This window comes from Salvelinus sp. IW2-2015, linkage group LG1 (genome assembly GCF_002910315.2).
Source record: "Salvelinus sp. IW2-2015 linkage group LG1, ASM291031v2, whole genome shotgun sequence".
NCBI classification, from domain to species: Eukaryota; Metazoa; Chordata; class Actinopteri; order Salmoniformes; family Salmonidae; genus Salvelinus; species Salvelinus sp. IW2-2015.
In genome coordinates, this window is record NC_036838.1 from 19,847,469 (window position 1) to 19,868,376 (window position 20,908).

General features: G+C 44.8%; 1 protein-coding gene and 1 non-coding gene across 6 annotated transcripts in view; one reads left to right on the forward strand and one right to left on the reverse strand.

The window, feature by feature from the left end:
- Positions 1-494: 494 nt before the first annotated feature.
- trnaq-uug (transfer RNA glutamine (anticodon UUG)) lies at positions 495-566 on the forward strand. The gene has a single exon. It is a non-coding gene; the product is annotated as a tRNA-Gln (tRNA).
- A 2,559-nt stretch (positions 567-3,125) lies between these two features.
- The window catches only part of LOC111962208 (tensin-2), a 77,757-nt gene continuing 59,974 nt past the window's right edge, over positions 3,126-20,908 (reverse strand). For 4 of the 5 annotated variants that reach the window (XM_023985126.2, XM_023985119.2, XM_023985142.2 and 1 more), the window contains 13 exons: positions 20,427-20,492; positions 20,223-20,339; positions 18,627-20,105; positions 18,333-18,489; positions 15,770-16,872; positions 15,424-15,552; positions 14,969-15,061; positions 10,208-10,285; positions 9,871-9,948; positions 9,282-9,450; positions 6,087-6,155; positions 5,447-5,473; positions 3,126-5,028 (listed from right to left, as the gene is read on the reverse strand). In XM_023985126.2, coding sequence (XP_023840894.1) covers positions 4,881-5,028; positions 5,447-5,473; positions 6,087-6,155; positions 9,282-9,450; positions 9,871-9,948; positions 10,208-10,285; positions 14,969-15,061; positions 15,424-15,552; positions 15,770-16,872; positions 18,333-18,489; positions 18,627-20,105; positions 20,223-20,339; positions 20,427-20,492 — 3,713 coding nt within the window. In that variant the 3' untranslated portion in view covers positions 3,126-4,880. The remainder of the gene's footprint in view (positions 5,029-5,446; positions 5,474-6,086; positions 6,156-9,281; positions 9,451-9,870; positions 9,949-10,207; positions 10,286-14,968; positions 15,062-15,423; positions 15,553-15,769; positions 16,873-18,332; positions 18,490-18,626; positions 20,106-20,222; positions 20,340-20,426; positions 20,493-20,908) is intronic. The other variant, XM_023985135.2, reaches the window with a different exon arrangement.

Here is a 20,908-nt window from a genome sequence, read left to right on the forward strand (position 1 = left end):
CCTGCTTGTGGGATTGCCTTTTTTGGTTAAATTTAGCTAACTAGCCAACAGCCAGCATAAATATGCTAGCGTTAGCTAGCTAGTGACTTTTGCTAGTTAGGACAAATATCAACACCCTCAGCTAGCTGTTGAAAGCAGAAGCGAAGACGACAAATACATGCCTATTATCGGTCTTATTATTTGTTAGCAAGCTACGTAGGAAAACACTTCGGGAAAAGCTAGCTACCATGCTGCTCTAATATATACAGTACGCTAGCTGTTCAACTAAGCTAGCTAATTAATTTGCTTGTTTGGTAGCTAGCAATGTCTCTTTCTTTTGCCTAGCATTTCGGTATGCAGGTTTTTGCAATTCCACGTTGTAAATGTCTGTTGTCAAAGTTGCTACTGAATTGCATTACCGACGCACGAGTAGCTTAACAGCTACTTGTAAAGTGTTAGACGGCACGTGCATGTACCGGATAAGAACCCAGGTTTTAGCTATTTGTGCTGTGAGTGGTCCTATGGTGTAATGGTTAGCACTCTGGACTTTGAATCCAGCGATCCGAGTTCAAATCTCGGTAGGACCTCGTCATTTTGATTTAAAATATCCTAACAGTTACACAAATATTATGGACACTGAAATTATTGGTAGTTATCTCAGATGTGGATTTGTTGTCTCCTGTCAAAAGGTAAAATACAACAGTTTAAAATACAACAGTTGGTGGGTCTTCTGTACTAGGGCCCCCCAAGTTTTCTGAGCAAAGAAATATAATAAAAAAATACGTTTTTTAAATAATTTGTATTTTCATTGTTGGACATAATAGACTGTAAAACAGGCAATCTGCTCCAATTGATTTTAATTTAAGAAATCTTCTAAAGTATTCCCACGCATAATAAAGAGACGTGATCGTTTACACACGTAAGCAAGGTTTGAAATGATTATGTTATAGTCAAAACATATTTTGGACTTCTCGCGGTTAATTTGCAGTTTCCAAATTATTTGTAATTATGTTCCAGCCCCCGTCCACCCCTTCAAGAAAGAAATAGGCCCGCAGCTGAATCTAGTTGATGATCCCTGCTATAGATTCAGTGCCTTCAGAAAGTATTCATACCCCTTGATTTATTTGACATTTTGTGTTACAGCCTGGATGAAATTGATATTTTTTCGTCACCCATCAACACACAATACCCCATAATGATTAAAGTAAAACATGTTTAAAGAAATCTTAAATACAGAAATATCTATTTTACGTAGGTATTCACACCCCAAGTCAATACATGTTAGAATCATCTTTGGCAGCGATTACAGCTGTGAGTTTCTGGGTAAATCGAAGAAATTTGCACACCTGGATTGTACAATATTTACACATTATAATTTAATTCTTCAAGCTGTGAAGTTGGTTGATCATTGCTTGACAGCCATTTTCAAGCTGATTTAAGTTAAAACTGTAACTAGGCCACTCTAGAACATTCAATGTCACCTGGGTAAGCAATTCCAGTGTATATTTGGCCTTGTTTTAAGTTATTGTCCTGCTGAAATGTGAATTTGTAACCGTGTCTGTTGGAAAGCAGACAACCAGGTTTTCCTCAAGGATCTTGTATGTGCTTAGCTCTATTCCATAATTTTTGTAATCCTAAAAAACTCCCTACTCCTTCCCGATGACCATCATACCCATAACATGTGGCCACCACCTTGCTTGAAAATATGAATAGTGGTACTCCGTTATGTGTTGTGTTGGATTTACCCCCAACATAACTCTTTCTATTCAGGACAAAGTTCATTGCTTTGGCATATTTTTTTTCAGTTTTACTTCAGTTCCTTATTGCAAACAGGATGCATGTGTTGGAATATTTTTATTCTGTACAGGCTTCCTTCTTTTCACTGTCATTTAGGTTAGTATTGTGGAGTAAATACAATGTTGATCCATCCTCAGTTTTTTCCTATCACAGCCATTAAACTGTGTAAATGTTTTAAAATCACCATTGGTCATGGTGAAATCCCAGAGCGGTTTCCTTCCTCTCTGGCAATTGAGTTAAGACGCCTGTATCTTTGTAGGGACTGGGTGTATTGATACACCATCCAATAGGTGTCCTCCTTTGCAAGGCATTGTAAAACCTCTCTGGTCTTTGTGGTTGAATCTGTGTTTGAAATTCACTGCTCGACTGCGGGGCCTTACATATAATTGTATGTGTGGGGTACAGAGATGAGGTAGTCATAAAAGTAATTTCCTCACCATCTTAAATAAGCATGCCCCTTTCAAAGAAATMTAGAACTAAGAACAGATATAGCCCTTGGTTCACTCCAGACCTGACTGCCCTCGACCAGCACAAAAACATCCTGTGGCTGGCCATGCTTTCCTCCTGGCTACCCCAACTCCGGCCAACAGCTCGCCCTCGCTACATATTCGTCGCCAGACCTCATACCTCATTGTTTTTTTACTTTTTTGCTAATTTGCACATCAGTATTTCTACTTGCACATTATCATCTGCACATCTATCACTCCAGTGTTAATTTGCTAAATTGTAATTACTTCACTACTATTGGCCTATTTATTACCTTACCTCCTTACTCCATTTGCATACACTGTATATAGATTTTTCTATTGTGTTATTGACTGTACATTTGTCTATCCCATGTGTAACTCTGTTGTTTTTTATCGRACTGCTTTGCTTTATCTTGGCCAGGTCGCAGCTGTAAATGAGAACTTGTTCTCAACTGGCCTACCTGGTTGAATAAAGGTGAAATAAAAAATGATGTAACTTGTTGAGCAAATCTCTACTCTTGAACTTATTTAGGCTTTCCTTAACAAAGGGGTGAATAGTTATTTACAAGACGTTTTTTATTAATTCGTCAACATTTCTAAAAAACATAATTCCACTTTGACATTATGGGATATTGTGTGTAGGACAGTGACACAAAWTCTATATTTAATCCATTTGAAATTCAGGTTGTAATAAAATGTGGAGAAAGTCAAGGGGTGTGAATACTTTCTGTAGGCACTGTAAATGGTTTACCACCACTAAACATAGCTCTAGTATGTTTTTATTGGTTCTAAAGGCCTATTAGTATTTTGATGGATCTAATAAAATCCCTTGGAAATATCACAACATTTTTGTAAGGTAATTGCAATTAAGGCAGACAGAACACATTTCCCCCCAAACCTTTATTTACTAAATGTGTTAAAAATATAAATGTTTTTCTTATACTGCTTTGTTATAAACTTTACCAGAGACTGAAAATATATCATAAACTCCATATGAAAAATACAAACAATAAATCATTAATCTAAATACTGTAACGATTGTCATGTAAAACACTCGATAACAAAACAGCACAAAAAAAGTATACAGGAATCAAGCCTCAATAATAAAGTATTCCTTTACAAAACATAATATGAGTGCTTGGTTGTCTATGGCTTCAGCATTATTTATGGCTATACAGTATGTTTGGTTTAATACAAAGCAAATTGCATCATAAAACTCCCCCCAAAATTTGGCTCAAGATAATACTAGTTCAATCTATTCTGTCATGGTTTTCTTTTATCTTGCTGTAGCCCATCCTTTGAAGGATGTTCAGCTACYACTCATTTTAAGTTACAGTTGACTGCAAGGTTCACTAGCAGGTTGATTTAGTTGACATACAGTATGAAATATATCTAGATGTTTGAAAAATAAGTTTTAGGGGGGAAAATAAGAGTATTTTCTGATTCTTAATGCAAGGCCCATATAACTTGGGACATGGTGAGCTACGCTCACATTTTTTAATCGCTACATTGAAGTGCATAACGCACCATTGTTAAATAAATACATAAACATAAGTGTAGGAAAGTTCTTCTATGGTTTGGAAAATATTCTTTGGGATATTGTGTGTAAATTTAAACTTTAATTTAAAAACGTCACAGTTCATCGTATCAACATAGCATTTAATAAACTCTTCAAATAGCTCTCTTCATATTCCTCTCCACAGGATCACTTGCTTTTCCTCTCTTTGGCATGCCAGCCCAATGTATCCACCTCAGTACTGGCATGATAGAAAAAAACATAATAAAGACTATGGTCATGTTCATAAGGGCACGCAAGGGAAAACATTTTAAAAAGGTTTCGGAACAGAAAATGAAAATGAGCAAGTCCAGGTTATCCTTTGTTTCAGTACATAATGAACACGACCCAGGATATGTTGCCATTCCAGTTAAATTATAAACGCAATAAAATGACTGCCAATCCGATTCCATTTCTGACATTCCATTACACTCACACACATTTACTATAACCAGCTTCTGCGCTGTTTTGTCCAACTCGTCAAAGAGGTTGACTATACAGAAATTGGGTAACATAATACTGACCAATAAAAAGTGATCTTCCAAATCTGCTTGTGTGCAAACTGGGTAGTCATTGACATTGTACAGGCTTTTTTATAAGGCTTGCCTATTTAAAATTACACATACTTCATAGTCATACAAATATGATTAAATGAAAGGTGATGGCAAACAGTAACTGAATGGACCCCCCCKKAAAAAWATATATAAATCTCACCCYGTAGAGGTGGTGTTAATCGACTCGCTTAACTGTAGAGGAAAAGCTTAACTCTATCACCTCCAAATATATTCTCTAACATTTCTAACGTACCGTCTTGATGGACATGATTCATGTCCAATCCTGTTCCTCTCCTGGACCAGTGGACAGCTATCTTCAAACATGAACACACACAAACACACACACACCAATTTGCAAACCCATACCCACCACCTTGTACACACACACTCACACCCACCACTTTGTACACACAAACACACCGACCAATTTGCAGAAACACATACCCAACCATTATCGCCCACCAATTTACACACTGTGACCCACACACTGTTATCCCCTGTTGTGGCTCTTGCTCTGGGGGCCCTAGCTCATCTGCGTTGCTGTTGGGGTCCCAGCATGACCTTGTTGATAAAGTTGACGATAGCCACAGCTGGCTGCTCCGGGTCCATCTCAGCAAACAGGTGACACACGTTCTCCGATGCGCTGCCCGTCCGCCTGGCCACAAAACCAAACACCCTACAGGAGAGAGGGATGATGAGAGAGAGAATGAGAGAGAAAGAGAGGGGGTGGGGGGTGAAAGGAGGTGAAGAAAGGGGACCAGAAAAAGGATGGAGTAGGAGATTAGTTCAACAGACAGGTGAATCAAAGAGAGCAGGTTTTGTGGTTGTTTTTAGATCTATGATGGTAGCAGAGTTCCCTTTTCAGTGCGCTCATTGTGTTCTTCTAATGAGAATCACGGATATGAGAAGAAACTGTGGGGCATCACTTGACTTATATTCACTTTAATGATCTTTTAAGGATCATTCACTGTAAGGATCAATTTGATAAAAGTCATATTTTCTAAAAGAGGATACTGTTTGATAAATTGCCATGCACACACACAATGCTATCCACACACACACAGACAAGCAGAGAGACACACACAAGCACTTACTTGCTTGACTTATCAGAATTAGTCCACCTGAAGCAGACAGACAGGCAGAGAGACAGGGACATAAAGACAAGGCTTAGATAATCACATGGATGCACGAGACAGATAGAGCTTCTCAAATACACCAAAAAGAGCAGTCATACAGTTACAGCTGTTGTACTTAACCAGAAAAAAATCATACTATAGTTGCACATTGCACAAACAGGTTTATACTGTACCAGTATTTAGAAACATGAATAGAAGTCCCTTCAAGCTGTAGCAGTCATAATAGCTCAATACAGGGTTAATACAGTTATTAACCCTACAACATTTAGCCACAACAGGGTTGGGATCAATTAGATTTGAAATAACATTGAACGAGATGAATTGACCCCAAACCCTAAACTACAATGCAATATCTGTTTACCAAATGAAGCAGTGTTTAGAAATGACAAAACACAAGGTCAACTTCGCTACATAGCTAAAGACCCTTATGGTCTGTATTTGCTCAACACATAATTTTTCACTGTTCACTCGGTGGTATTCACATAGAAACACGATCTATGTGACAGTGGTTGCATATAGGCATAAAGCCAGTGTCAGAACCTATCGTTCCATGTGTTGTCTAAAGGTTACTCTAACGTTTGCCTGACGTTGGGCCCACCTCTGATCCTGAGGCTCCACGCTGCTGAAGGTCACACTGTTGATGGGGTAGTGTCTCCTGAAAAATAGTCTGCATAGAGGAAAAGATAGGAAAGGTGGGTAAAAAGAGATGGGGGGGAAAAAAACATCAGAGGATGACAGAGCAAACTACCACAGATTACAAAGGGAAACCCAGCCGCGAGCTTTCCAGTGATGGGAGCCTACCATACGAGCTAAATCCCTCCTATGCTCGTTTCCAGGCAAGCAACACTGAACCATGCATGAGAGCACCAGCTGTTACGGACGACTGCGTGATCAGCCAATGTGAGTAAGTCCTTTAAACAGGTTAACATTTCCAAGCCCACAGACGGATTACCAGGACGCGTACTCAGAGCATGCGCTGACCAGCTGGCAAGTGTCTTCAACATTTTCAACCTCTCACTGACCCAGTCTAATACCCACATGTTTCAAGCAGACCACCATAGTCCCTGTGCCCAAGAATGCCAAAGTACCCTGTCTAAATGACTATCGTCCCATAGCACTCACATCTGTAGCCATGAAATGCTTTGAAAGGCTGGTCATGGCTCACATCAACACCATCATCCCAGATACTCTGGACCCACTCCAATTCGCATAKCACCCCAACAGATCCACAGATGAAGCAATCTCTATTGCTCTCCACACTACCCTTTCCCACCTGGACAAGAGGAACACCTACGTGATAATGTTGTTCACTGACTACAGTTCAGTGTTCAACACCAAAGGGCCCTCCAAACTCATCACTAAACTAAGGACCCAGGGATTAAACACCTCCCTCTACAACTGGATCCTGGACTCCCTAACGGGCCACTCCCAGGCAGTGAAGGTAGGCAACACATCCACTACACTGACCCTGAACACGGTGGCCCCTCAGGGGTGCATGCTTGGTCCCCTCCTGTACTCCCTGTTTACCCACAACTACGTGGCCACACATAACTCCAAAATTGTCATTAACTTTGCAGACGACTCGACGGTGGTAGGCCTGATCACAGACGACGATGAGACAGCCTACAGGGAGGAGGTCAGAGACCTGGCAGTGTGGTGCCAGGACAACCACATTTCCCTCAACGTCAGCAAGGCAAAGGAGCTGATTGTGGACTACAGGAAACAGAGGGCTGAGCACGCCCCCATCCACAGAACTGTAGTGGAACAGGTCGAGAGATTCAAGTTCCTCGGTGTCCACATCACTAAGGAATTATCATGGTCCACACACATACCAACAGTCATGAAGAGGGCACAGCACCACCACTTCCTCCTCAGGAGACTGAAAACAATTGGCATAGGTCCTCAGATCCTCAAAAAGTTATAGTTGCACCTTTGAGAGCAGCTTGACTGGCTGCATCACTGCTTGGTATGGAAAATGCTTGGCATCTGACCGCAAGGTGCTACAGAGGGTAGTGGGTACGACCCAGTACATCACTGGGGCCCGAGCTCCCGGTCATCCAGGACCTCTTTACCAGGCGGTGTCAGAGGAAGGCCCTAAAAATGGTCAAAGACTCCAACCACCCAAGTCGTAGACTGTTCTCTCTGCTACCACACGGAAAGTGGTACCGATGCACCAAGTCTGGAACCAATGGGACCCAGAACAACTTCTAACCCAAGTAATACGACTGCTAAATAGTTAGTTAAATAGTTAACCAATAGCTACCTGGAATATCTGCATTGACCCTTTTGCACTAACTCTTGACTCATCACATAATCTGCTGTTTCTGTGGACACCCCTTCAAATGAGTGGATTCGGCTATTTCAGCCACACCCGTTGCTGACAGGTGTATAAAATTGAGCACACAGCCATGTAATCTCCATAGACAAACATTGGCAGTAGAATGGCCTTACTGAAGAGCTCAGTGACTTTCAATGTGGTACAGTCATAGGATGCCATCTTTCCATCAAGTTAGTTCGTCAAATTTCTGCCCTGCTAGAGCTGGCCTGGTCAACTGTGAGTGCTGTTGTTGTGAAGAGGAAACATCCAGGAGCAACAACAAGCTCACAGAACGGGATCGCAGAGTGCTGAAGCACGCAGGACGTAAAAATCGTACCTCCTCGGTTGCAACACTCACTCCCGAGTTCCAAACTACCTCTGGAAGCAACGTCAGCACAATAAACTGTTCGTTGGGAGCTTCATGTTATGGGTTTCCATGGCCGAGCAGCCGCACACAAGCCTAAGATCACCATGTGCAATTTCAAGCGTCGGCTGGAGTGGTGTAAAGCACTCCGCCATTGGACTCTGGAGCAGTGGATAAGTGTTCTCTGGAGTGATGAATGAAGCTTCACCATCTGGCAGTCGGACGGGCGAATCTGGGTTTGGCAGATGCCAGGAGAATGCTACCTGCCCAAAAGCATAGTGCCAACTGTAAAGTTTGGTCGAGGAGGAATAATGGTCTGGGGCTGTTTTTCATGGTTCGGTCTAGTTCGCTTAATTCTAGTGAAGGGAAAACGCTACAGCTTACAATGAAATTCTAGACGATTCTGTGCTTCCAACTTTGTGGCAACAGTTTGGGGAAGGCCCTTTCCTGTTTCAGCACGACAATGCCCCCATGCAAAAAGCGAGGTCCATACAGAAATTGTTTGCCGAGATCGGTGTGGAAGACGTTGACTGGCCTGCAGAGCCCTGACCTCAACCCCAATGAACACCTTTGGGATGAATTGGAACGCCGACTGTGAGCCAGGCCTAATTACCCAACATCGGTGCCTGACCTCACTAATGCTCTAGTGGCTGAATGGAAGCAAGCCCCCGCAGCAATTCTCCATCTAGTGGAAAGCCTTCCCAGAAGAGTGGAGGCTGTTGTAGCAGCAAAGAGGGGATCAACTACATATTAATGCCCATGATTTTGGAATGAGATGTTTGAGGAGCAGGTGCCCACATACTTTTGGTCATGTAGTGTATGTACATATCTACCTAAATTACTTCGTACCCCTGCACGTCGGTACTGATACCCCGTGTATGTAGCAAAGTTATCGTTACTCATTTTGTATTTCTTCCTTGTGTTATTCTTTTTCTAATTTTCTATTACTTATATATTTTTTTCTCTGCATTGCTGGGAAGGACGCCTTAGTAAGCATTTCACTGTTAGTCTACATCTGTTGTTTCCAACGCATGTGACAAAAAAAATTACTTGATTTTGGATGTAAACAGACTAGGTTAGGCAGGAGTAGGCCTAATCCAGGTAGTACACACCTTCTCTGGCTGTCGGTCAGCGTGATACCCTGAGTGGACACTTTGAAGTGGACCACTGTGGCTGTGGGCCGAGGACTCTGGGTCAGAGTGCACCTGGTCGCCTTGGAGACAGCTTGAGGCCCGGTCAGTGACTCTGTCTCCACAGAGTTCAGGTAGAGTACGTTACAGGCTGGAGGGAAATAGGGATGGAGAGAGGGAGAAAAAGGAGGAGAGAGAAAGAGAGGGGGAGTGAGAGAGATGGAGGGGGGGGGGGAGAGAGATGGAGGGAGGGAGAGGTTAGGGAGAGAGAAAGAGAGAGAGGGAGATTAGGAATGATGGATTTCCATGGATTAACATGAGCAGTATTTAGAGATGGAATTAGGTCAGGTCACACCTACACAAGGCAAACCTAACTTGAGAGGAGCTTGCCGAGCTTAATGCAATGATAGACAGTGAGTGTGGATTGACGTAAATGGGGTGGGTATATTTGCTAAATCATGCTAGCATTCCACACTGTTTTCCTATCTCTCGTGGTGATTCAGGTACCTTGAGCAACCACTACTGGCGAAAGCCTGCATTGCAGCTGTATTTGACCCTTGAACTCTCTCACCTGCACCCTGTTTGAGGAGGTCCGCTGCAGTACTGGTGTTGCTGGAACTATGCATCTCCTGCAGCTCTCCAACCAGATCTGGAAAACAGTGACGTTAGGACAACATTTTCCCATGACTCACCTTAAAACCATGCAGACACTGTGTACATACATACACAACACAAACAAACACATAACACACTCCCAATACACACTTCACATGCACCCCATACACTTTCTGTAAATTGTATATCGTGTATTGCACACATATAGCTTATGCACTATTGATATAAACATGTAGTATCTGCCCCATATTGTTAGATAAAAAGTTGCTCCTTTGAAACATATAGGGATTTACCTTTCTCTGGGATGCACAGGGCACATGGCAGGGAGATAGGAGTGATGGAGTGCTGGTACACTAAGGCAGATAAACTTCCTAAAACACATACGCATATCAGATCAGCACAGGTAAAGGAGAGGAGATGAGGAAGGGAAGTTCCCATTTTCACAATAAATCAAATCAAATTTGTCACATGCTCCGAATACAGCAGGTGTAGACCTTACGTGAAATGCATACTTACAAGCCCTTATCCAACAATGCAGTTCAAGAAAGAGTTAAGAAAATATTTACTAAATAAACTAAAGTTAAAAATAATTTAAATAAAAAGTGACACAATAAATATAACGAGTTTATATACACGGGGTACCGATACCGAGTCATTCTGCGGSGGTACAGGTTAGTCGAGTTATTTTGTACATTTAGGTAGGGGTAAAGTGACTAGGTAAAGTGACTATGCATAGATAATAAACAGCGAGTAGCAGCAGTGTAAAAACAAAGGGAGGGGGCGGGTGTCAATGTAAATGGGCGGATGGCCATTTGATTAATTGTTCTGCAGTCTTATGGCTTGGGGGAAGAAGCTGTTAAGGATCCTTTTGGTCCTAGACTTGGCGCTCCGGTACCGCTTGCCGTGCGGTAGCAGAGATTACAGTCTATAGCTGTGTTCAAATACCCATACTAACATACTGTATACTACATACTTAATGAGTATATACTACATACCATTAGTTAATTTTAGTATACTGTAAACGGAACAGTATCCCTTTCAGTTGAGCGTACTAGCTTATCGCCAGTCTCCCAGAAGTTGATGCTGTTGCTATGCAACCTCTTGCTAGCTAACTAGCATAACAAATTACTAGTTAGACATTTTACGATTTCGGGTGTGTCCTTAAATTCAATCTGGAGTGCCAGAGTGCGCTCGTTGTCAGATTGTCCGTTTGTAAATTCAGAGCGTTTGGCTCTCAGAGCGCACACTGGACGCTCAGGCCGAGGAGTAGGGTTGATTTGAGCGTTCTGACCTTACAACGGTAGTCAAGCACCCAAGCTAACGTTGGCTAGCTACTTCCAGACACAAATGAGTGACCACTCTGACCATTTTACTCGCCTTAGCAGAGCTGGTTAGGCTGTTTTCATGTTATACAGAGCGTTGGTGACTGTTGCTGGAAACAATTTAATTACGCATTTTTGCCGACGATAACTGACACCAGCCATATCAAACCGGTGTTGAGCGCTTGTAAATTAATTAATCTGGCTCTGGTACACTCAGACAAGAGTGCTCTGAAATCGGAGAAGATAGCCAAAGCGAATTTATGAAAGCACCCGAATGTCCATTGAGAACCCACAACGACTACACAATTTAGCTAAAAGTTGGGTAATTAGATAGCATATAGTTTATATACTGGCAAGTGTGATGTTTATGTAGCCAATTTACGTTAGGTAACTAGCTAACAAACCGGTACATACTGCTGTAATGATATGCTATGTGGTTCGTAAGGACAGCGTAGCTAACAAATTGTCAGCCAACATAACGTGCAAGGTAACTTATTTGAAAAGTAATTACTTGATTACATTGCTCAACATTTTTTAACATTTGCCATACTGAGTTAAAGCAATGAATTTGTAAACACTATCGTTGGACTTTGCATATTTACCGCCATTTTCTTAAAATCTGAAACGATGTGAAGCCACGCCCATTTCCTGAAGAATTGCATTATGGGCCCTAAAGTACGGAAAATCTGCGTGTATACTTCATATTTTGGCGAATATACATCCGGGAACTTTTGGCATACTAACTATATCCATACTATGACCAATAAGCATAATATATACTAAATTCACGTCACAAATAGTATGGTTAGTATGGGTAATATGAGTATTCGAACACAGCTTATGATTTGGTTGACAGAATTTTTTGGCCTTCCTCTGACACTGCCTAGTATATAGGTCCTGGATAGTAGGTAGCTTGGCCCCAGTGATGTACTGGGCCGTATGCACTACCTTTTGTAGCGCKTCAGATGCCGAGCAGTTGCCATACCAGGRGGTGATGCAACTGGTCAGGATGCTCTCGATAGTGCATGCTGTAGAACTTTTTGAGGATCTGGGGAACCATGCCAAATCTTTTAAATCTCCTGAGGAGGAAAAGGTGTTGTCGTGCCCTCTTCACGACTGTCTTGGTGTGGTTGGACCATGATAGTTTGTTGGTGGACACCAAGGAACTTGAAACCCCCTCCACTACAGCCTGCCAATGTTAATGGGGGCCTTTTCAGCCCGCATTTTCCTTAGTCCACAATCAGCTCCTTTGTCTTGCTCACATTGAGGGAGAGGTTGTTGTCCTGGCACAACTGCCAGGTTTCTGACCTCCCTATAGGCTGTCTCATCGTTGTCGATGATCAGGCCTACCACTGTTGTGTCGTCAGCAAACTTATTGATGGTGTTGGCCACGCAGTTGTGGGTGAAAAGGGAGTACAGGAGGGGACTAAGCACGCACCCCTGAGGGGTCCCGGTGTTGAGGATCAGCATGGCAGATGGGTTGTTGCCTACCCGTCAGGAATTCCTGGATCCAGTTGCAGAGGGAGGTGTTTGGTCCCATGGTCCTTAGCTTAGTGATGAGCTTTGTGGGCACTATGGTGTTGAACGCTGAGCTTTAGTCAATGAATAGCATTCTCACATAGGTGTTCCTTTTGTCCAGGTGGGAAAGGGCAGTGTGGAGTGCGATTGAGATTGCATCATCTGTGGATCTGTTGTGGCGGTATGTGAATTGGAGTGGGTTTCCTGGATGATGGTGTTGATGTGAGCCATGACTAGCTTTTCAAAGCACTTCATGGCTACCGACGTGAGTGGTAGGCAGGTTACCTTGGGCACAGAGACTATGGTGGTCTGCTTGAAACATGTAGGTACTACAGACTCGGTCAGGGGGAGGTTAAAAATGTCGGTGAAGACACTTGCCAGTTGGTCCACGCATGCTTTGAGTACATGTACCTGGTAATCTGTCTACCTGTTTAAAGGTCTTGCTCACATCGGCTACCGAAAGCGTGATGACACAGTCGTCCAGAACGGCTGGTGCTCTCATGCATGCTTCAGCGTTGCTTGCCTCGAAGCGAGCATAAAAGGCATTTAGCTCGTCTGGTAGGCTCCCGTCACTGGGCAGCTCGCGGCTGAGGTTCCCTTTGTAGTCTAATAGTTTGCAAGCCCTGCCACATCCGACGAGCGTCGGAGCCGGTGTAGTATGATTCAATCTTAGTCCTGTATTGATGCTTTGCCTGTTTGATGGTGTAGTGGTATTTCTTCTATAAGCGTACAGATTAGTGTTGCGCTCCTTGAAAGCGGCAGCTCTAGCCTTTAGCTCGGAGCGGATGTTCCCTGTAATCCATGGCTTCTGGTTGGGATATGAATGTACGGTCACTGTGGGGACAATGTCGTCGATGCACTTATTAATGAAGCCGGTGGCTGAGGTGGTATACTCCTCAACGCCATTGGATGAATCCCGGAACATATTCCAGTCTTGGTTAGCAAAACAGTCCTGTAGCGTTGCATCCGCGTCATCTGACCACTTCCGTATTGAGCGAGTCACGGGTACTTCCGGCTTTAGTTTTTGCTTGTAAGCAGGAATCAGGTGGATAGAATTATGGTCAGATTTGCCAAATGGAGGGTGAGGGAGAGCTTTGTATGTGTCTCTGTGTGAAGTAAAGGTAGTCTAGAGTTTTTTCCCCCCTCTGGTTGCACGTGACATGCTGGTAGAAATTTGGTAAAACGGATTTAAGTTTMCCTGCATTAAAGTCCCCGGTCACTAGGAGCGCAGCTTCTGGATGAGCATTTTCTTGTTTGCTTATGGCCTTATACAGCTCGTTGAGTGCGGTCTTAGTGCCAGCATCTGTTTGTGGTGGTAAATAGACGGCTACGAATAATATAGATGATAACTCTCTTGGTAGATAGTGTGGTCTACAGCTTATCATGAAGTACTCTACCTCAGGCGGGCAATACCTCAAGACTTCCTTTATATTAGAAATAGCGCACCAGCTGTTATTTACAAATAGACACACACCCCGCTCCTCGTCTTACCAGACGTAGCTTCTCTGTCCTGCCGATGCACAGAATACCCAGTCAGCTCTATAGTATCTGTGTCGTTGTTCAGCCACGACTCGGAGAAATMTAGGATATTCTTAATCATAGATTATCCATTTTATTTTCCAGTGATTGCACGTTGGACAATAGTACTGATGGTAGTGGAAGTTTACTCACTCGCCTACGAATTCTCAGAAAGCAGCCCGACCTCCACCCCCCTTTTCTCCATTCTTCACGCAAATGACAGGGGTTTGGACCTGGTCTCGAGAAAGCAGTATATCCATCGCGTCGGACTCGTTAAAGTAAAAATCTTTGTCCAGTTCGAGGTGAGTAATCGCTGTTCTGATGTCCAGAAGCTCTTTTTGGTCATAGGAGACGGTAGCAGCAACATTATGTACAAAATTAGTTTAGAAAATCAGTTTCAAACAATGCGAAAAAAAAACAAGCAAAATAGCAGTTGGTTAGGAGCCCGTAAAACGTCAGCCATCCCCTCCGGCGCCATTATACACTAGAGTCGAGTAGAGCCGTACTGCGCTGGCCTGGTTATGCATCCACCATAGTTGCTGGAACCGTGCTGTGAAGACAATGTCAACTGAAAATATCTGAGCCAGCACAGTAGGTCTATGGTTTGGGTCTGCAGTGTACGATAGTGTGAAAAGGGAATGATTGACGTAAATGTGAGGCCAACAGCGACATCTGCAGGATGGAAATAGGACTCACCGAAATAGGACTCGTTCTGACAGCCCTTTATCTTGACCCCCCGCGAGCCCGTCTCTATGAGGAAATGTCTGACTAGCTGCGCCTGAGAATCGACTGAGACAGACAGAGAAAAGGAGGGAGGAAGGAAGGAAGAGAAAGAGGGGGGGATAGGGAGGAAGAGAGAGACAGAATGAGAGGAGGGAGAGGGAGACCTCAATGAATGCTAGGTAGTTGTAGAAGACAACACCTTGCCATAGTATCAAGAAAAACTATGCTGGTCATAGTAGTGAACTACAGTGGTCATAAGTAGTGCACAATTGGCATTGCCCAATAAGAACGATCACCCTTTCTTTCGCTTAATCTTCCAACAAAATTAAATTATGATAAAGCAAAACAGTACAATGTCAGTAAACTGTTACATGAACCAAAATCATGACATTTGCCTTTTGGGAACAATAAATATTAATTGAATTTACGGCAAGCGTTGTTGACGTTGTTTGAAGGATGGCTGGCCACCTTGAGGGCCAGGCCGTAGGCCCCTTGGAAGGAGTTACTGTCCCGGATCAGGAAGGACCCTGGCTCCTTGTCCTTCAACACAGCGATGGCTACATGGAGGGAGAAGAAACACATATTATGGAAGAAATTAGTTACTAAGACTTTAATTTAGAAAATATACACTACAACAGTGTTTCTCAACTCCAGATAATATAGTACCAGATGTTTCCATATAAACACAGTTGCAATTGACATTAGATCATGTGTTGGGGACTATCCAAATAAAGTGAGACCCTTCAAAACCTCAGAAGAGGCCTGTACCCTTACCTTGGTCTCTTGAGATGCTAGGCTTGTACCAGAACTTGGAGCTGTCCTGGACAAACTTGGCATTGACCTTGCTGCTCTCCACCACCTCCTCTCTGACACCAGGGTGTGCCAGTCCTCGTCTGACAGATGGGGGGAGCTCCCCCACCGAGGGTGAGAAAGTGACCTGGAGGAGGCTGGACTGGGGAGAGAGACCCATGGGTCCTACGGCACCCAGAGAGGCCCTGAGAAGAGACTGTGAGCCGTAACCATTGGGGGACCCTGGCATGGAGGACAGGCGCCTCTTTTCGGGGAGCGGGGGCTGGGCGGCGGGGATGGTGACGGCGGTGTAGCCTGTGTAGGGGACGTGTGGCACGTTGAGTAGAGGGTAGTAATAGGACGCCAGGGGAAAGGTTGGGGTGTTGTACCCATCTGGGACAGGCGACGGGGGTTTGGGGTCGCTGTCACTCACATGGGTCAGTCTTCGCCCAGCTGGGTCCGTGGCCAATGGAGAGGGCTGAGGGGAGGGYCGTCGCTCTGGGGAGCCAATGTAAAGGTGCGGAGAGGGAGGGACAGAGCTGGGGCTGGAACAAGGGGTCAGGGATGTGCCACTGCCCTTTTCTGACAGGGGGTAGTCACTAGGGAGAGCGGTGCCATTGAGTTGCACTTGGACTGGGCCGAATGAATTCCTTGGGCTCGGGACGGAGGCGGCCTGAGTGGACATCTCAGTTCCGCTAGACCCCTTTGTTTCACTCTCTACAACCTTCAATTCTCCATCTTCAGCTGTAGTTGGAGGTGGATGCACACTTACAGTGTGCACTTGCGTTGAGCCAGTAGGGTTTACGCGTTCATTCGGCATCTGTATGGTCTCTTGGTTTTGTGTCTCCACCAATGTTGGTGGTGTCGTGGAGTGTCCATTCGGCAGTGTCCATTCGGTTTCTGGTGTGCTACTGTTACTGTTAGGCTCCCGCGTGGTGGAGTGGGAGGCTGAGGCTTCAGACATTGGAGCCACACTGAGGGACTCTATCAGCTGGGGCCCTTGACTTGGCTCCTGGGGGCRTGCTGGAGGACTCCAGGTGGAACCCTCGGTGGGGTCACACATCTTCTCTTCATCTTGCTTCTTCTCACTAGAGCAGAGATATTAGAATGTCAGTTTCTACTCATTGACACATTTAAAAAGTACTAAAGCCAACGTGATGACACAGTACAAGGAAATGCCAACAGTACAGGGAACATAGTATTTTGTAAATACAAAAAATGTGTTTTGTGATAAAACCGAATTTAAAGAGAAAGACTGATATGCAAAAAGTTAGTATTCTTTAATTATTATATAAGGTGAAATGTATTTTAAGGACAAGTGGCATTGCCAGTTGTAATGTATTGACGTCACAGTAATCATTAAATGCCCGTCCAGCATACAGTACATCACATAACGGTCAGTTCAAAATATATTGGCACCCTTGATAAAGATGAGCAAAAAATGCTGTATAAAATACTGAGCTATATTGTACGGTCAAAAACATTTGGAAATTATGTTGTTCTATACTAATACAATTGCACAGAGAAAGAGATTGTGTTTAACAAGTAATATTTATTTTCTCTCAAAAACATATGGGTAAAAATTATTGGCACCCCTGTTTTCAACACCTCACCTTGAGAGGAAAACAGAGTATTTTTCTCAAATGTTGTATGAGATTGGAGAACACTTTGGTAGTGATCTTAGACCATTCCTCCATACAGAATCTTCCCAGATCCTTGATATCTTCCATCTATGCTTATGGACTGCCCTCTTCAATTCAAACCACAGGGTTTCAATGGGGTTCAAGTCCAGAGACATTGCAAAATGTTTATTTTGTAGTCAATTTCTTTGTGGCTTTTGATGTGTGCTTGGGGCTATTGTCTTGCTGGAAGATCCACTTGCGGCCAAGTTTCAGCATCTTGGCAGAGGCAACCAGATTTTTGGGCTAAAATGTCCTGGTACTGGACATGATTCCATTGACCTTAACAAGGGCCCCAGGACCAGTGAAGTAAATTAAAATAGAGCTCTTTAGCCACGCACACCAGTGGTGGGTTTTGCATCGAAAGAAAGATGCATATGCAGAAAAGAACCCGATCTCTACTGTAAAATATGGTGGTGGATCTTTAATGTTATGGGGCTATTTTTCTTCCACGGGTCCTGGGGTCCTTGTTAACCCAGTATCAGACATTTTTGCAAAAAACCTCCCGCTATCATAACATTTGTTTTTTAGACAGCTGAAGAAAGCACACACATTTCCTTCAGGAAATGTACCTGTTGTGGTTTAGTCATTTATCTTAGCTTAGATGAAGTGTTCACTGCAGGCTGACTAGCATCTATTAAGTTACAAATGTCGAACAAATTAAATGCCCAAATCAACTTAAAGTATCTACAAAACGTTTTTTTTTTTTTTTTTAAGAATAACTGTAAAATAAAAGGTTTTGGTTGTTGATTTTTTGAGAAATGTGAAGGMGGGCATCCGTTATACAGTAAATAAAATGTGTATGGCCTTTGTAGGGAAAATGCTAAACTGACCAAAGATCAGCAACTAGAGGCAACTTCAGCCTATACCTGGATACATAACTGCTGGTGATAGTTGTGTAGTCTGGATCAGAGTCTGATAAGGGGGTGGGGCAAGCGGGCTGTCTGTCAATCTCTGCTTGCCCCAATGACCCCTGGGAAGAACAGTCCTCCATACCCACAATGTTCTGCACCACCTCTGATACACCTAGAATGAGTGAGAGAGAGAAAATGAGGGAGGGAGAGTAAATGAGAGAGGGGAGAGTAAGAGAAAGAAGGTCCAGTTAGATCTGATCCATCTAGTGTAAACATGTGCATAATACAGTACCTGTATTATGCACTTACCAGTGTGTCCATCAGTCTGTTGCTGCCGGTCGGTGGGTGGTTCCGAGGGGGAGGCACCAGAGTTTGTGCCACCAGGGGGCAGGGGCGAGGCAGACCCGGACTGGTACCCCGAGGCGTACCCCCGGCTCCCGTGGCTCTCCGAGGGGGATACCTGCTGGTAGGGCTCGTAGGGGCAGGAGTGTAGGGGGGGTTGAGGGGTGTGGTACCCACTGCTGCCACAGGGGCTGTCCAGGAGGGGGTGGGGGCTGGGATACCCAGGCATGTTAGGGCCTAGCAGGAAAACAGAAGGGTCGTGACCTTGACCCAGAGGGGAGTGATGGCCTCTATAGGACGACATCCCTCCCACTGAACGCTGCCAAATCTCTGCCTCTCGCTCCGCCTCCCATAGATTCTCTGCCTCCCAAAGCTGAGAAGGCATCTCCCTCCCCCGCCTCAACCCGGCATCCCTGTCCCACAGCTCAGAGTCCCGCCCTCGAGCCCAGTGTGGGCTCTGTGGTTGGTCCGGGCGCAGCGGGTGGAAGGCTCTGGCTGAAGCCGATTGGTGCCCTCGCCTGCAGGTGCAGTCCCGACATGGGCAGCCACCAGGGGGAGGAGCTGCCGGTCTGAAAAACATCTCCCTATATGGACTGGAGGGCAGCGATTGGTGGGAGACACGAGGGGAAAGGGGGGCGTGGGCGGGGTAATGAAAGAGCTGACATTCCTCCCCGCCGCAGAAGACCCTATTGGAGGCTGGGAGGGTGTGGGCGTGTGGGTGGACGTGTTCAGGGGCGGGGTAGGGGTAGCAGGAGCGATGGAGACAGGGTAAGGGGGGCGGGGGGTGTTCCCACGGCAACTCGGGCAGAGGATGGGCGCTATGGCGATGGCACAAGTCCAGGTGGGGCGAGAGAGGGCGAGGAGATGCAGGCTGCTGGGAGGGTAAGGCGGGAAGCGTTCGGCTCTTTGGATTCCCCTTGGTTCTGTTACAGCGGTCCATATAATGTCCATTTGCAAGGCATGGCTCCCTCTCTCTCACCCTCTCCCAACCCGGTGCCTCCCCACACCTCTGGCATCTCGAACCATGGCCAGCTGGAACGCAACATGACCGCTGCTCCCGCCTTGACCCTCCGTCCGGCACAGACTCTCTGTCATCCAAAATGGCCGTCTCCCTGTCCCTCTGTCTCACCCTATCCCTCTCTTCGCCCTCCCCCTCTATCCTACTCAGAAGACAGTCCATCTCTTTCTTCTCTTTCTCCAGACGGGACAGGGGGCGAGGAGGGGGTTCCTCCAGGTGTTCCGAGGGGGTGGAGGAGTGCCCCGAGTCGGAGCTGAGGGAAAGGGGCTGGGTTTGAGGCTGGGCCTGGGAAGGGGGCTTGTTTGTGGGGCTGCTTGGGGGGCATCCGTTGGGAGAGGCCCCAGAGGCACCGACAGAGCCCGGGCCCCGACGCTTCTTCACCTGGGCGTACAGACTGCCATCCAGGGGGCCCCGCGTGTGGGAGATGTCTGACAATTAGAGAGGGATACAGGGTTAGCTGTGAGTGTGTGTGTTCTCTCTGAGGTGTCCTGGTGGTATAGGTTTATGTGTGTGATATAGTGTGTGCGCGCGTGCTTCACCCTTACCCTCAATGCTATCCTGGTGGTGAAGGTTGAAGTTCTCATATGAGTCCCAGCGCACCACAGGGTCTGAAGTGCTGTAGTCCACTGTAACAGAGGGGTCATTCTTACGGTACTCTCGCCCTGTGAAGAGAGAGACGTAAGATATAAATCACACGCACGCACATATAAAAACAGTAAGTATGTTGTGTGCACACAAACGAGCAGTACCTTTCATTTTCTCTGGGCCGTAGGAGAAGATAAACTCCACTGTAGCATCTGGAGGGAACCGGTCATCTACAGAGAGATAAACATCACAGAAATCTCTCTCATTTCAGGGTTTTAGTGGCATGGGAAACATTGTCAAAGCAAGTGAACAAGAAAATAAACAAAAGTGAAATAAACAATAAAAGTTTACAGTAAACATTACACTCACAAAAGTTACAAAATAATCCAGACATTACAAATGTTATGGTATGTGCAAATAGATAAAGTAGAAAAGGGAAAATAAATAAACGTAAATATGCGTTGCATTTACAATGTTGTTTGTTCACTGGTTGCCCTTTTCTTGTGACAACAGGTCACAAATKTTCCTGCTGTGATGGCACACTGGTATTTCACCCAATAGATATGGGAGTTTATCTAAATTGGGTTTGTTTTCAAATTCGTTGTGGATCTGTGTAATCTGAGGGAAATGTGTCTCTGATATGGTC